The 16650-nt window shown below is 44.5% G+C and overlaps 1 protein-coding gene across 1 annotated transcript in view; it reads right to left on the bottom strand.

The window, feature by feature from the left end:
* Positions 1-16650, bottom strand: part of NARS2 (asparaginyl-tRNA synthetase 2, mitochondrial) — a 77011-nt gene that overhangs the window by 38336 nt on the left and 22025 nt on the right. Inside the window, exon 6 of the mRNA XM_045020873.1 lies at positions 11375-11475. Coding sequence (XP_044876808.1) covers positions 11375-11475 — 101 coding nt within the window. The remainder of the gene's footprint in view (positions 1-11374; positions 11476-16650) is intronic.

The following is a 16650-nucleotide window of genomic DNA, read 5'->3' as shown; positions in this document are numbered from 1 at the left end:
AGTTGGTGCATGTGATTGCAGAGCCATTGGCCATTATCTTTGAAAACTCATGCTGACCAGAGGAGATCCCGGATGACTGGAAAAAGGCTACTGTAGTGCCCATCTTTAAAAAAGAGGAGGAGGAGGATCTGGGGAACTACAGGCCAGTCAGCCTCACCTCAGTTCCTGGAAAAATCATGGAGCAGATCCTCAAGGAATCAATTCTGAAGCACTTAGAGGAGAGGAAAGTGATCAGGAACAGTCAGCATGGATTCACCAAAGGCAAGTCATACCTGACTAACCAAATTGCCTTCTATGAGGAGATAACTGGGTCTGTGGATGAGGGGAAAGCAGTGGATGTGTTATTTCTTGACTTTAGCAAAGCTTTTGATATAGTCTCACAGCATTCTTGCCGGCAAGTTAAAGAAGTATGGGCTGGATGAATGGACTATAAGGTGGACAGAAAGCTAGCTAGATCGTCGGGCTCAACGGGTAGTGATCAACGGCTCCATATCTAGTTGTCAGCCAGTTTAAAGCGGAGTGTCCCAAGGGTCAGTCCTGGGGCCAGTTTTGTTCAATATCTTCATTAATGATCTGGAGGATGGCGTGGACTGCACTCTCAGCAAGTTTGCAGATGACACTAAACTGGGAGGAGGGGTAGATACGCTGGAGGGTAGGGATAGGATACAGAGGGACCTAGAGGATTGGGCCAAAAGAAACCTGATGAGGTTCAACAAGGACAAGTGCAGAATCCTGCACTTAGGACAGAAGAATCCCATTCACTGTTACAGACTAGGAACCGAATGGCTAGGAAGCAGTTCTGCAGAAAAGGACCTAGGGGTTACAGTGGACGAGAAGCTGGATATGAGTCAACAGTGTGCCCTTGTTACCAAGAAGGCTAACAGCATTTTGGGCTGTATAAGTAGGGGCATTGCCAGCAGATCAAGGGACATGATCATTCCCCTCTATTCGACATTGGTGAGGCTTCATCTGGAGTACTGAGTCCAGTTTTGGGCCCCCACACTACAAGAAGGATGTGGAAAAATTGGAAAGAGTCCAGCGGAGGGCAACAAAAATGATTAGGGGGCTGACGCACATGACTTATGAGAAGAGGCTGAGGGAACTGGGATTGTTTAGTCTGCAGAAGAGAAGAATGAGGGGGGATTTAATAGCTGCTTTCAACTACCTGAAAGGGGGTACCAAAGAGGATGGATCTAGACTATTCTCAGTGGTACCAGATGACAGAACAAGGAGTAATGGTCTCAAGTTGCAGTGGGGGAGGTTTAGGTTGGATATTAGGAAAAACTTTTTCACTAGGAAGGTGGTGAAGCACTGGAATGGGTTACCTAGGGAGGTGGTGGAATCTCCTTCCTTAGAGGTTTTTAAGGTCAGGCTTGACAAAGCCCTGGCTGGGATGATTTAGTTGGGAATTGGTCCTGCTCTGAGCAGGGGGTTGGACTAGACGACCTCCTGAGGTCCCTTCCAACCCTGATATTCTATGAATTCTTCCCTTTACAAAGCTCTTGATTCAGAATAAATACATGTGACTGACCCTTGACATGACTTATACTTTGAACTTCCATAGAGAGCATCTTTCATCAGAGGAACTTACAATCTAGTTACTGCTTGTAATGCGTGTTAAAACCAAGAGGTACCATTATGATTTAATCTGACTCCCTGCATAACACAACCCAGATAATTTCACCCAGTTAATCATAGAGTCACAGGACTGGAAGGGACCTTGAGCAGTCATCTAGTCCAGTCCCCTGAACTCATGGCAGGACTAAGTATTATGTAGACCATCCCTGACAGCTGTTTGTCTAACCTGCTCTTAAAAATCTCCAACGATGGAGATTCCACAACCTCCCTAGGCAATTTATTCCAGTGCTTAACCACTCTGACAGTTAGGATGTTTTTCCTAATGTCCAACCTAAACTGCCCCCAACTGTTTCAACCCCAGGAGCCCTATTCTTGGCTCAGAGCAAACTATACCCGTTTCTTCTTTTCCTTTGCCTCCAACTCAGTTTACTTAATTTGCCGCTGTTAGCCTGAACTTTAAAACAACTTCAGACAGTTAATTGGTTGCTTTCCACCCCAGCCCCCTCTCTCACACTTTTGTTTTTTCTGAAGTTTTAAACAGATCTTAAGATGGTTAAAGAAAACTTAGTTTGATAGCATCCTGTCTGGCAAGAAATAACTAATCATTGGTTGTGAAACCCTCATTTCTGTATGTTTTATCCTTATTGCCCCTACTTTTCAGAACGCGCTAGCTGTCACCTACAGCCCCCAACTAAAACCTCTCCAGCGCATCATCAAGGATCTACAACCTATCCTAGAGTACGATCCCTCACTCTCACAGACCTTGGGAGACAGCCCAGTCCTTGCTTACAGACAGCCCCCCAACCTGAAGCAAATACTCACCAGCAACTACACACCACACAACAAAAACACTAACCCAGGAACCAACCCCTGCAACAAACCCTGTTGCCAACTCTGTCCGCATATCTATTCAAGGGACACCATCATAGGACCTAACTACGTCAGCCACACCATCAGGGGCTCGTTCACCTGCACATCTACCACTGTGATATATGCCAGCATGTGCCAGCAATGCTCCTCTGCCATGTACATTGGCCAAACCGGACAGTCTCTACGCAAAAGAATAAATGGACACAAATCAGACATCAAGAATTGTAACATTCAAAAACCAGTAGGAGAGCACTTCAATCTCCCTGGACACTCAATAACAGACTTAAAAGTGGTCATTCTTCAACAAAAAAACTTCAGGAACAAACTTCAATGAAAAACTGACGAACTAGAATTGATTTGCAAATGTGACATCATCAAATTAGGCCTGAATAAAGACTGGGAGTGGCTGGGTCACTACAAAAAGTAATTTTCTCTCTGTTGATACTCACATCTTCTTTCAGAGTAGCAGCCGTGTTAGTCTGTATCCGCAAAAAGAACAGGAGTACTTGTGGCACCTTAGAAACTAACAAATTTATTTGAGCATAAGCTTTCATGGGCTACAGCCCACTTCATCGGACACATCTTCTTGTCAACTGCTGGGAATGGGTCACATCCACCCTGATTGATTTGGCCTTGTTAGCACTGACCCCCCCCACCCCACCCAACTTGTTACGGCAACTCCCATCTTTTCATGTGCTGTATATTTATACCTGCCTACTGTATTTTTCACTCCATGCATCTCATGAAGTGAGTTTTAGCCCACAAAAGCTTATGCCCAAATAAATTTGTTAGTCTCTTAAGGAGCCACAAGGGCTCCTTGCTTTTGCTGATACAGACTAACACGGCTACCCCTCTGAAACCTGCCACTTTTCTATTGTTAATCTGCCTGGTTCTCTAATTGTTTCTGTCCGCTGTATAATACATTTTGCTGGGTGTAAGTTAATTAGGGTAGTGGGATATAATGGGTTAGAGAATTAAGTTATAATATGTTAGGACTGGTTAGTTAAATTTCAGTAAAATGATTGGTTAAGTTAGAGCTGAGACTATTACTATACAAACTGGGGAGAAGGGAAATTGGAATCAGGCTTGCTAAGGTGGGGGAACAGGACCAGGGACACAGGCAAGGCTTTGCAGTGTCAGAGCTGGGAAGGGGGATACACGGTAAACGCTCTGCGGGGTCAGAGCTGGGAACGGAACTGGGGAACAGGCTCTATCGGTGTGAAGGGCTTGCTTGGAAACGAACCCCAGTAAACATCACATTGTCTGCGCTTCGGCCTTCTGGTCTTTTGCTGCGTGCTGTTTGCGTGACAAGAACCAGGGAAGTGGAAGGGGAAAGGGAAAGCCCTCGAACAATGGAGATTCCACAACCTCCAGAGCTTAACTACCCTGTCAGGCAGGAAGTTTTTCCTAATGTCCAACCTAAACCACCCTTGCTGCAATTTAAGCCCATTACTTCTTGTCCTACCCTCAGAGGTTAAGAACAATTTTTCTCCCTCCTCCTTGTAACAACCTTTTATGTACTTGAAAACTTTTATCATGTCCCCTCTCAGTCTTCTCTTCTCCAGACTAAACAAACCCAATTTTTTCAATCTTCCCTCATAGGTCATGTTTTCTAAACCTTTAATCATTTTTGTTGCTCTTTTCTGGACTTTCTCCAATTTGTCCACCTCTTTCCTGAAATGTGGCGCCTAGAACTGGACACAATACTCCAGCTGAGGCCTAATCAGCACAAAGTAGCGCGGAAGAATTGCCTCTCGTGTCTTGCTTACAACACTACTGCTAAAGTTCGCAGAACGATGCTGGCTTTTTTCACAACAGTGTTACACTGTTGACTGATATTTAGCTTGTGGTCCACTATGACCCCAGATCCCATTCCGCAGTACTCCCTCCTAGGCAGTCATTTCCCGTTTTGTGTGTGTGCAACTGATTATTCCTTCCTAAGTGGAATACTTTGCATTTGTCCTTATTGAATTTCATCTTATTTACTTCAGATCATCTCTGCATCAAGCCCAATAGCGTGTCCCTAACTAGAGGACATCTCGCCATGCCACCCTTCCACCTAGCCTCTCTCTTGTACTGACCCCCAGGGACGTCACCCCAGTTTACAGATGAGTAGAGAGAGGTCAAACAGCTTGTCCAAACGAGTTGCGAACCTCTGAGCAGAAGTCCCAATTCCCAGGTCCCCTGCTTTAAACACTAAAATCGCACTCCCACCAAATAAAAAAAAGTAATTAAAAATCACTAGAGTAATTACAAACAAGACTGTAGTGTGCAGTAATTGAATTAAAACAGACATGTCATGGCTGCTTTTTATAGCTCCAATTAAGTGTCTGTACCAGTCTAATTAATGGAAGTTAGTTTACCATCTAATTACAAGAGTTTGTATTATGAGCGTGATCCAGACAAATGTTGCACAAGACACTTCATGAAGAGTTTTGTTTTAAAAGGATCCAAGATAAATTAGCCAATTACACCTTACACTTGGTAACTCTTAACAGCAGGGATGCTGAATAGGTACTATACATCATTCATGCATCTGCATCCAAAAGTATTTAAGATTGTATAAGGCAGAGCAATGATGTGCCTGAAGAGAATACAGGAGGGAATCTCCTTTCACGTGCTGCATAATTAAGAAGCCATTTAAGCATCAAATTTCATCATTCTTTAAGGCAGCATTTCCGAACCTTCTGAAAGCTAAGCCTTCTTCAGGAAAATGAAACCAATGGGGTCATCTTTCAGCCCTGCTCTGTGTTTTTAAAGCCTACCCCAAAATGAGTGGTCAGTCCCAGCAAGCTGTGTAGATCCTTCTAGTGTGATACTACTTCTTTCTTCCATGTTCGGATGAGCAGTGAAATATTGACATTTCAAGTATCACTGACATCTGAGCAGCCAGCAAAAAGAATAGGGCAGTTCACACCTCGGGGCTATTTTTTCAGGCTCTCAGCAAACTTAGGCAGACAATGTTGCATTGTTACACATCGGTCAAGATTTTTAGATTCTCTGTGCAACTAGAACAGCCAGAGTCTTAACCTTAAAGCTGAGACTCTGGAGAATAACTGAGATGTCGATCTGCACCTGTCACCACAGCTAATACTTCACACCCTCTCGGGGGGGCATACCTAGCATTCTGGGAAAGGGTGCCCTAAGGCGAGCTGCAAATAAAATCTCAGCAGTCCCATGTGCTTTAGTAATGTCTCTGTTTTTAGGATTACAAAGGGACATAATTTGTGACAACTGTTAGTCAGGTTGCTTAATTATGATGACTACTGTGGCACCACCAAGAAGCCTGTCATTGACCAGCACCCCATTGTGATATGTGCTGTACGAACACAGACTACTATAGTGATGAGGGACAGACACGAACCTGAATAGATGAATGAGTGAAAAAACAACATGCATGCCTCAGAGAAATTAACTAGCAGGAAATACATAGGAAATTAGGCAAAAGTTGCGGCAAACTATAGCGGGCCGCATACAGTTAAGGTCTAGACCAGCCTTCTGTTTAAATACAATCAATAGCCAATTTGAAAATGTTGCTTATAAAGGTTACTTTGCTTTTGCACTGAAAAGCAGGCCATTCCTGTGCGATCAGACTGAGTGAGTAGGGTGTGGTGAACATCGTCTCAGTCTTTCTCCGGGAGTAAAAGCAGTTCCTGCAGAGTCTTCTTTTTTAAACCAAGTTTCTAGATACTAAGGCAGCAAAAGCTAAATACGGTTCCAGCTTTATGCAAGACCTCGTGGGTCACTAAAGAATTTTCAGTGAGGCACAGGGAAGAAAGAGAAGTATCTAACACTGTTCCCAAAGGCTATTTACCAACAAACTGTCTGCTTATCCTTATGGCTCTATGCTTGGGAAGAGCAGCTGAGGAACCTCTGCTTTTACCCATTCAACCCAACCACACTCTCTTCCATCTTCTCAATAAGTTCTCTTCAATGCTCTTCGTAAGCCCTGCTTTCCTGTTTCTTACTGCTCCCGTTAGATGGTATCTGAACCCAGAGCTATTTCCTGTCTTCCATCCCTGCTACTAATAGACTTCTGAATGTATCTGCCCACTCCTGTTTCCAAAGCAAGCCAGGGCAGGACCTGGCTATGTGGGGAAGATGGAACAGGGTTTTCCCCAAAAATCCTTAGGAACCAGGAGAAAGCTCTTGGTATAAAGGTCAATATATGTCCCCACCCTCAGCTATGGTCATGAACTTTGGGTAATGATCGAAAGGATGAAATTGCGGGTACAAGCAGCAGAAATGAGGTTTCTCTGCAGGGTGGGTGGGCTTACTCTCCAAGATAGGGTGAGGGGCTTGGCTATTCGGGAGAACCTTGGAGTAGTGCTGCTACTCCTCTGGATTGAGAGGAGCTAGTTGAGGTGGTTTGGGCACCTGATAAAGATGCCCACTGGGAGGCCTCCTTTGGAACTCTACTGAGCACGTCCCACTGGGAGGAGGCCCCGAGGCTGACCCAGCACATGCTGGAGGGACTATATGTCCCTGCTGGTCTGGGAATGCTGGGGAACCCCCCAGAAGGAGCTGACACCTGTTGCGGAGGAAAGGGGGGTCTGGTCCTCTCTACTCTCCATACTGCCGCCGCCGTGACAATCACCAGGAAAAGCGGCATAAAGAAAAAAGAAGAAAGAAGAAGCAGCTTCTGTACCAGATGACTGGAAGGAAGCTAATGTCAGGCCAATTTATAAAAAGGGCTCGATAGGAGATGCTGGCAATTACAGGTTGGTGAGCCAAACTTCATTCCCGGGTTAACTTGTTGAAACTATAATGAGGAACAGAATTATCCAACACATAAATGGACATGGTTTGTTGGGGAAGTGTCAACACGGTTTTTGTAAAGGGAAATCATGCCTCACCAATCTATTAGAATTCTTTGAGGGAGTCAACAAATATGTGGATAAGGGTGATCCCGTTGATACAGCGTACTTGGATTTTCAGAAAGCCGCCGAGAAATTCCATCACCAAAGACTCTTAAGGAAAGTAAGCAGCCATGGGATAAGAGGAAAGGTCCTCTCATGAATCAGTAACTGGTTGAAAGATAGGAAACAAAGGTTAGGAATAAACAGTCACAATGGAGAGAGATGAACAGCAGGCTCCCCCAAGGATCTGTACTGGGATCTGTGCTGTTCAACATATTCATTAATATTAACAGTCTGGAAAAGGGGATGAAAAGTAAAGTGGCAAAGTTTGCAGATGATAACTATCTTGAATAAGTTTGTAAGTCCAAAGCAGACTGCTAGGAGTTACAAAGGGATCTCACAATACTAGGTGACTAGGCAACAAAATGACAGATGAAATTCAGCACTGATAAGTGCAAAATAATGCACAATGGAAAAAATAATCCCAACTCTATAAATACTATGATAGGTTATACATTAGCCGTTATCACGCAATAAAAAGATCTTGGAGTCACTGTGGACAGTCCTCTGAAAACTTTCACTCAATGCGCAGCAGCAATCAAAAAGGCTAACAGTAAGTTAGGAACTATTAGAAAAAATATAGATAATGACACTGAAAATATCAGAATGCCAGTACATAAATCCATGGTGAGCCCACACCTTGAATACTGTGTCCAGTTCTGGTCATCCCACCTCAAAAAAGGATATAGTGGAACTGGAAAAGATTCAGAGAAGGACAACAAAGATGATCAAGGGTATGGAACGGCTTCCCTACATGGAGACACTAAAAAGATTAGGGTTTCTCAGCTGAGAAAAGAGAATGAAGGGGCATATGATAAAGGTCTATAAAATCATGAATTGTATGGAAAAAATAAATAGAGAAGTGTTGTTTTCCCTTACACACAATACAAAAACCAGGGGTCATCCAATGAAATTAACAGGCAGCAAGAGGAAGTAATTTCTCACACAATGCACAATTAACCTGTGGAACTCATTGCCATGGGATGTTGTGATGGCCAGAAGTATAACTGGGTTGAAAAAAGAACTAGATAAGCTAGATGGAGGATAAGTCTATCAATGGCTATTAGTCAAGATGGTTTCACTCCATGCTTGGAGCAACCCTAAACCTCTGACTACCAGAAGCAAAAGATGAGTGGGTCACTCCTTAATTGCCCTGTTCTGTACACCAACCCCAAAGCTCTGGCATAGGCCACTGACGCAGACAGGATACTGGGCAAGATGGACCACAGTCTGACCCATATGGCAGCTCTTATGTTACAGTTAATATCTCAATGAAACTATGATGTACACCTCTACCCTGATATAACGCGACCTGACATAACACGAATTCGGATATAAAGCAGTGCTCTGGGGAGGCGGGGCTGCGCACTCCGGCGGATCAAAGCAAGTTCGATATAACGCAGTTTCACCTATAACATGGTAAGATTTTTTGGCTCCCGAGGACAGCATTATATCGGGGTAGAGGTGTATCTCCATGACTGATGTTTTTGAGCCCACAGGGACTTCTCACTTGGTCTGTTTTTGAAGATTGAGCTATTTAATAGCATTTCAGTTATAAACCTCAGAAATATGTTGTGCCTAACAAAAAAATAATAATAATAATAAGAGGAGCAGGTTCACAGAACAGCTATAGATCATCAAGGATAAATATAGCTCATATAAATTTAGTTGGCATTTGGTCTATTTAAAATGCCTGGAAAAACAACATGTTATTGCAGAATAAAGCATGAAGCTATAACATACTGTACTACAGTATGTGAGACAAGGCCCCACATTTTTTTCCTTTTTAGATAATGCAGAACATCTGAATGACGCCACTGGAGTAATATTTAGAAGAAAAGACCCAGTATTTGTTCAATTAGTTTTCTGTCTAGTCCCAGAGTAGGCTACGTGCTATTCTGAGAAAAGAGACTAATTTAATGGAGATGTTATTAAGTTAAAATACCATTTCATCCTTATTTGATTTATAGGAATATGTCCTCCAACAGAGGTCATTGGGCATGGATGTAATTTCATCACACACACAAATAAAATCCCACCTTTTCTGAGAGGTGCAGAAAGACATTTCCCCCTTACAAATAACCAGCCTTCTCTCAACTCTCTCATCAGCTCCCCATCCTGCAGACAACTGCCCTGGAGGATACAATAGCCTTAGGCTGTCAGTAAGCTCCACTTCTGTCAGAACAGTAGCAGCAGCTAGTCAGAGAGCATCTCAAGGACACCCTGCCAAGCATATCCACTCTTGTGAAAACTTAGCGTGAGCACCTCAGCTGACCGGAGCCACTTTGGCTTGGGCTCTAACAGCCCACCGGAGAGAAGTAAAACTTCCACAGCACCTTATATCCTCGATCTCTAAGGGTGAAATCTTGGCCCTATTGCAGTGATGGGTAGTTCTACAATTGATTTCACCGAGATCAGGATTTCACTCTTAGTGTTCAATGGATATACGATACTATACAAGTTTTACTTCTCTCTGGCCTGGACTCTATCAGAGGAAGATTGTTTACTGACAGTCGATTAGCTTTGCAACAGCAGCATGAAGTAAGTTATTATACCCAGTTCTTCAATGGGCAAACTGAGGCAAGAATGCCTCTTGCCCAGGGTCACACAGCAAATACGCACTAGAGACCACACTAGCACCTAAGTCTCCCCATCCTGTTCTCTAACTCAGAGATTTCAAACACCTGACTTGTGGCTACATCCAGCCTGTGTGATATATTTCTGAGGATGCCATTGAACATTCAATTCTTCAGAACCAAAGCGTTTATTAAAAAATAAAGGTTTCTCTCCCCCATGGTTACGAAGATAACCTTCCTAAGGTGCACTGTGTGGTAAGCTGACACACTGCTGTCTTTCTGAGGACTGCTAAATGCTCAGTTTTTACACCAATTCCGTTCAATCAGGAGAAGCACAGACTTAATCAGTGCAAAGTAGCTATAGTGAGGGCTTGTCTTCGCTTACGCTACTCCAGCTATGTGAATAATGTAGCTGGGGTCAACATAGCTTAGATCGACTTACCCTGGTGTTGAGACACTCTCCAGTCGACTTCACTACTCAAGCTCCCAAAGAAGAGTAAGATGGGTCAACCGGAGAGCACTCTGCTGTCGATTTAGTGGGTCTTCAATAGACCTGCTAAATTGACACCTGCTGCATCGATTGCAGCAGCGTCTCGGTAGTGAAGATAAGCCCTGAGAGAAACACCTTTGTGTCAACAGAATGACACCAACAGGTGGGGAGAGGGACCCATTGGTTTAATCTAACAATTAACTTAAATCATTGTGAAAGCTTAGTGTAGACCAGACCCAAGTATGCAGAGAGACTGAAACAGTGGCACTGGTAGGTGTGAATTCTCACATCCCCTAAATTTCAGGGGGTGTTAACACTGAAGGCTAATGACAACACTGCAATATCATCAACTATTCAATTGCTGATTACTTTCACAGCTGGAAAAGGGGAGGTGTTGGGAGCGAAAGTATGGTAAGCATGGGGAGTTCTGCAGGGAAGGAGATGCAGAGGGAAGAAGAGAGGAAGCAAACAAATACAGGGAAAAGGGATAGCAACACAGAAAGGAGGATGGGGAAGGAAGAGAAACAAAGAACAGAACAGCATTGGCCTAAAGGGAAGCAGATTTCCCCATTGAGCGATGCTGGATGTGATCATAAGGTCTGGACAAATAACAGATAATGATAATAACTAAGTTATTACACAAAAGTCATGTCCCAGCCTGGATCTCTGTGCCAACCTCTGATTGACCTTCCTCCTGAAGGGGTGGAGGAATCTATGTATCTTAAATTTACACCCCAACTCGTTCTCCAGAATTCAAATGGAATCCAGCTTTCTCCAAACAGTGATTTGGACTCTCCAGCACTGACCACAAAACGTTGCCCAACTGGGTGTTTGGCAAGCACATGGAAGGTGGAACATGTGAAACAAACATGTGAAACTGGACAGAAGCTCTGACCAAGTTTTATGAGACTCCATTAGATCAAGAGAAAAGACTTCCATACCCAGCCATCACTTCCAGATGGAGTTGTCCAGAGACTGTCAGGAAGGCAGGAACATTGAAGAAATGGGAGTTTTCCCCAGCTTCCTGTACTTCATTTGATGTCTGTAAGTCAAGAACACACAACATCCCAGACTATTAATCGACAATTAAGGATCATGGCTCCTAATTTATCACTCATGCCCCTCCTCTGAAAATGACAGGTGCTTCAATCCAAATGAAAAAAAAAACAAACAGGACAAGGTCCCATGCTTCCAGGAGTAAAACCGTACGCCAGGGGCTTGTCTACACCAGGAGCATTGTCTAATTGGTTTTAAAAGTAGTTCAAGGTCAGTCCATTTCAAAATCAGTTTGGGGCCTTTTCTAACTTGGCAATTTCCTCCTATTTCAGCATAGCGGCACCATGCAAACCCCTAATGTAGACAGGGAAAGCCATGATTTGCATGAGAACCCGGGGCTAATCTCCAGTCTAGACAGGGCCTCAGGGTGATTTAAGATGGTATCACCTGTTGTCACGTAAGTGGTCTACAGAACACCTGTAGGGGGAGGGGGAGAGAAACCAACTCCAAAGTTGGAAATATACCAAAAAGAGATTCTTAATTGTCTCTTGAGGAGCATTTAGACCAGAGGTGGGCAAACTTTTTGGCCCGAGGGCCACATCTGAGTATGGAAATTGTATGGCAGGCCATGAATGCTCACGAAATTGGGGGTTGGGGTGCGGGAAGGAGTGAAGGCTCCAGCTGGGGGTGCAGGGTCTGGGGATGAGGGGTTGGAAGTACAGGAGGGTGCTCTGGGTTGGGACCGAGGGGTTTGGAGGGGGATCAGGGCTGGGAAAGGAGGTTGGGGCACGGGAGGGGGTCAGGGGTGCAGGCTCTGGACAGCACTTACCTCAAGCAGCTCCCAGAAGCAACTGCATGTCCCCCACTACGGCTCCTACGTGGAGGCATGGCCAGGCAATTCTGCGCACTGCCCCATCCACAGGTGCCGTCCCTGCAGCTCCCATTGGCCACAGTTCCCGGCCAATGGAAGCTGCGGGGGCCGCATTTGGGCCAGGGGCAGTGCGCAGAGCTCCTGGCTGCCCCTACGCGTAGGAACTGGAGAGCGAACATGCTGCTGCTTCCAGGAGCTGCGCAGAGTGGGGTAAGCCCCTAAAACTGCTCCCCAGTGGGAGCTCGAGGGATGGATGCAGCCCTTGGGCAGTAGTTTGCCCACCCCTGATTTAGACAGTAGTGGCATGTCAATGTATTTAAGTCTTTAACTTGTTATAAATTGCATATATGGGAGAGTGGAGAGGGACACATGATTTATGGGTGCCTGCCCAGGTTCCCTGTAAGCTGCGTGGCTGTGCAGCCAAGCAGCAGGCTATGTAGGGCCATGCAGGTCCCCTACTGGACAGAGCCCAGCCCCTCCAGAGCAGCCGGGGAGAAGCGCCCCTCTCCCGGCCCAGCCCAGCTGGAGCTGCCGTGGCTGGGGAAAGGTGCCCCTCCCCCCGCCCAACCCAGGGAAAGGAGCCCTACCCCCGGCCTGGCCCAGCTGGATCTGCATGGCGGGGAGAGGCACTCCTTCCCCCCAGCCCAGATGCTGCTGTGGGAAGAGCAAGCTAGGGGAGTCCTCTCTCTCCACCATAGCCCTGGGAAAGCCTGCACCCCAGAGCCCCTCATCCCCGGCCCCACCCCAGAGCCCACACTCTCCCCGCACCCCAACCCTCTGCCCTGGCCCTGAGCACCACCCACATCCCAATCCCCTCATCCCTGGCCCCACCCCACAGCACGCATCCCCAGCTGGAGCCCTCACCCCAACCCTCTGCCCCAGCTCTGAACCCTCTCCCACACCCTAACCCCTCGGCCCTACCCCGCCACCTGAATTTTGTTGTGCACCAATATGGAGGTGATGTGTGACACATCACCTCTATATTGGTGCACATAAAATTAATTCTGCACATGGGTGGGAAAAAGTAGAGGGAACACTGGCCTGCCTGTTTATATAAACCATGAAGCATGGTTTATAACAAATACACATTCCTATTCCCAATCCCCCACCCCTGCAACAGAATGAACTGCATTATAAACAATTTTCTGTAAGACAACAGTGTGTTCAGCTATTAGAAAAGTACCCAGAAAACTATGCCCCTCCCAATCCTGCACGTGTCTAAATACTCACATGAACAGTCCCATCAAAATCAACGGGACTAGTCAGATCAGTCAATTTATGCATGTGCTTAACCGTTTACAGGATTGGTGCATTATAAGCACATGACTAGGCCAAATTTTGGTAGAGGCCTGGTTCCTGCTGACTTCAATGGTAGAATACATATCAAGTGCACGATATGGCCCTTAACACTTTGTTGCATACCTAAGGTTATTAGATGGCTCTGAAATAGTTTACTAATGTGGTAACAGAAAGCAAAAAGACAGACAAGGGAAAAAAGCCATCGAGTGCAGCAGAAAGGAGCTAGGGAGGAAGGTCTTGAGGATAATGCACTGCACTGGGACTCAGGAGAACTGGGTCTAGCTCCCTGGCTGTGCCAAAGATGCCTGGCATGACCTTGGATGAGTCAATCTCTCTGTGCCTCAGTCTCTCATATGTTCACTGGGAAGAAGAGCATTTCCTTTATCTTGTAAGACCAAGTTCTTCAGGACACGGACCATCTCTTACTAGGTGTACACTGCTAGGTGGGGCCTTGATTGTTGCTGGTGCCTCCAAAGCATTACTGTAATGCAAATAGCAATAATAAAGAAGTTTACTTTGTAACAGAAGTGGGGGATGCACATTTATATACCACTGTGGGGCCCTTGGAGAAAGCTAAAAATATTCAGTTCTTCCTCAGTTATACAGGCCTGTAGGACTAGAAGTGGGTTAGCAACAGTCTGAATTTTGCTTGAAGTGTATGTAAACGGTCATGTAATTTAAGTGTAAGTTATTGCAGAAGAGCATAACTTACATTGTGAGGCAATCAAAAGGCAGGGTTACAGTAGGAAGGGCAACAGAATATAACAAGGTGCAATGTAAAGCACAGGGAGGGAGTGCCTCTACTCAACCCATTTTACAGATGGGGAAACAGAGACACAAGGAGGTGGAAGCCTGAATTTTCAGTGGTAACCTAATTTCAGGAGATCAGACTGGAACACTTAGGGCCTGAATTTCAGAGGAGCTGAGCACACGCAGCTAACTGCAGCTGTAAATGTTCAGAACCTCAGGGGGTGGGGAGTGGAAATCAGTTCCTAAGTTTTTAAGAAACGGAGGCATCCAAAATAAAGGCTTTGAATTACCTGAAAAGCTGTACAGGACAACAAATCCAGACTGTCCAATCCAGTCCTGAACTTTAAGCACAAGTTCATTCTTTTCCACAGAGACCATGGAAAATAAAATCTTTAAGAATTTCTACCATTAGAATATCTTTGGTTTCACACATCACTGCCATAAAGGCTCAATTTTAAGTCTGATAAGAAAGTGGGGGGGAGGGTATTTTCCATCTAAGGCAGGTGCCTGAAGTTTATTAAAAAAAATTTTTAATCAGTGCTATTTTCCTTTCACAGGGAAATGAACTTGATTCTATCAGAAAAAGTGCTACAGTAATGAGAAAACAAGAAAATAGACTATTCTATCGAGTCTTCATTGTTATTCTATGATTGGAATAAGGAGATTATACAGGCACAGAGCCACAAATGACCTTTTCTTCCGGCTCTTGCGTATCTTTTCAGGTCACTGGACAATGTGCACACAAAGAAACATCCTGGAACATTTAGCTGGGCATAGACAACAATTTTATTGGAGGAGGGCTGAGAGTTAAAAAGAAAAGAAAAGCTGTTGGATATTGCTTTAATGAGTAGTTTTGTACCATGATTACATATGTCCACTTTTAATAAAAGGAGAAATTATAATTGTTTCAAACTCAGTATTTCTTTTATTAATGTAATCCCTAATTTTATTTTTTGGGGGAGGGGTGTCTGCGCCCATGTAAAAAATTCAAGGTTTCCTATTAAAGATTCTTAGTTAAGATCTTCTCCCTCTACCCCCTTCCTCAAGCTTACTCACTAGATTTCTTCACCTTTTTTTTCTCCTTCCTGTTGAAGGCAGACGGTTTCTTCTCCTATTGCTGAAGTTTATTTCATTCTAAAGTACAATATTCCTTCTCCAATGTATCTTTCGGATGAGGCACAGAAGCTCCAAGTGCTTGTGGTCATTAATGATTCTTGAGCTCTTTTCACAAGATATGGATGCTCTGGCTAAATTCCCTCTTGGTTGGTTACACTCTGTTCTACTTCAAATTTCTCCGGTAGCTGGGCATGGTGCTCTACACTTCCTGGACTAAACTGCTTTGTACTGTCGCTGTGCACCATGCAACAACTCACAAGTTTCACCTTAGCAGTCACTGCACTTCAGTGAAAAAGTGAAGCAAGCCCTATTGAAGTAGTTTGAGATCAGTTTGTGAAATAACCGGTGATCCTTAGGCACTGAAGTTGCTGTGTAAACATAAGGTATCCCCCTGCACTGAGGCAGGATTAAGTATACCTAGACTATCCCCGTCAGATATTTGTCTTAAAAACCCCCATTGACAGGGATTCCACAGCCTCCCTAAGTAACCTGTTCCAGTGCTTAACTAGACTTATAGTTAGAAAGATTTTCTTCATATCTAATCTAAATCTCTCTTTGCTGAAAACTAACCCAAGTGCTTCTTGTCCTTCCCTCGAGGGACATGGTTAAACCATTGATCACTATCCTCTTTATAAAAAAGTTTGTACATATTTGAAGACTTATGTCCCCTCACCACCTTCTCTAAACATTTCCATCTCTTTCCCCCTTTATGCATAGGTCAGATTTACTAATTCTCTTATTTTTGTTGCTTTCCTCTGACTCTCCAATTTGTCCACATCTTTTTTACAATACTCCAGCAGAGGCCTCACCAGTGCCAAGCAGAGCAGGACAATTACCTCTTGGGTCTTATATACGACGCTCCTCTTAAAACACCCCATTTGCTCTTTTTGCAACAGCATCACATTTTTGACTCATGTTCTATCTGTGATCCACTATAACCCACACATCCTTTTCTGCAATACTGCTACCAGGCCAGTTATTCCCCATTTCGAATTTTTGGATTTGATTTTTCCTTTAAGTATAGTACTTTGCACTTGCCTTTACTGAATTTCATTTTATGGAATTCACACCAAATTCTCCAATTTATCAAGATCATTTTGAATTCTAATGCTGTCTTCCAGAGTGTTTGCAACACCTTCCAGCTTGGTATCACCTGCAAATTTTATAAGTGTACTCTCTACTCCA

The sequence above is a fragment of the Mauremys mutica genome, chromosome 1, assembly GCF_020497125.1.
Source record: "Mauremys mutica isolate MM-2020 ecotype Southern chromosome 1, ASM2049712v1, whole genome shotgun sequence".
Taxonomy (NCBI): Eukaryota; Metazoa; Chordata; order Testudines; family Geoemydidae; genus Mauremys; species Mauremys mutica.
The sequence above is the reverse complement of the archived record's forward strand: the minus strand, read 5'-3'. Positions and strand labels throughout refer to the sequence as shown.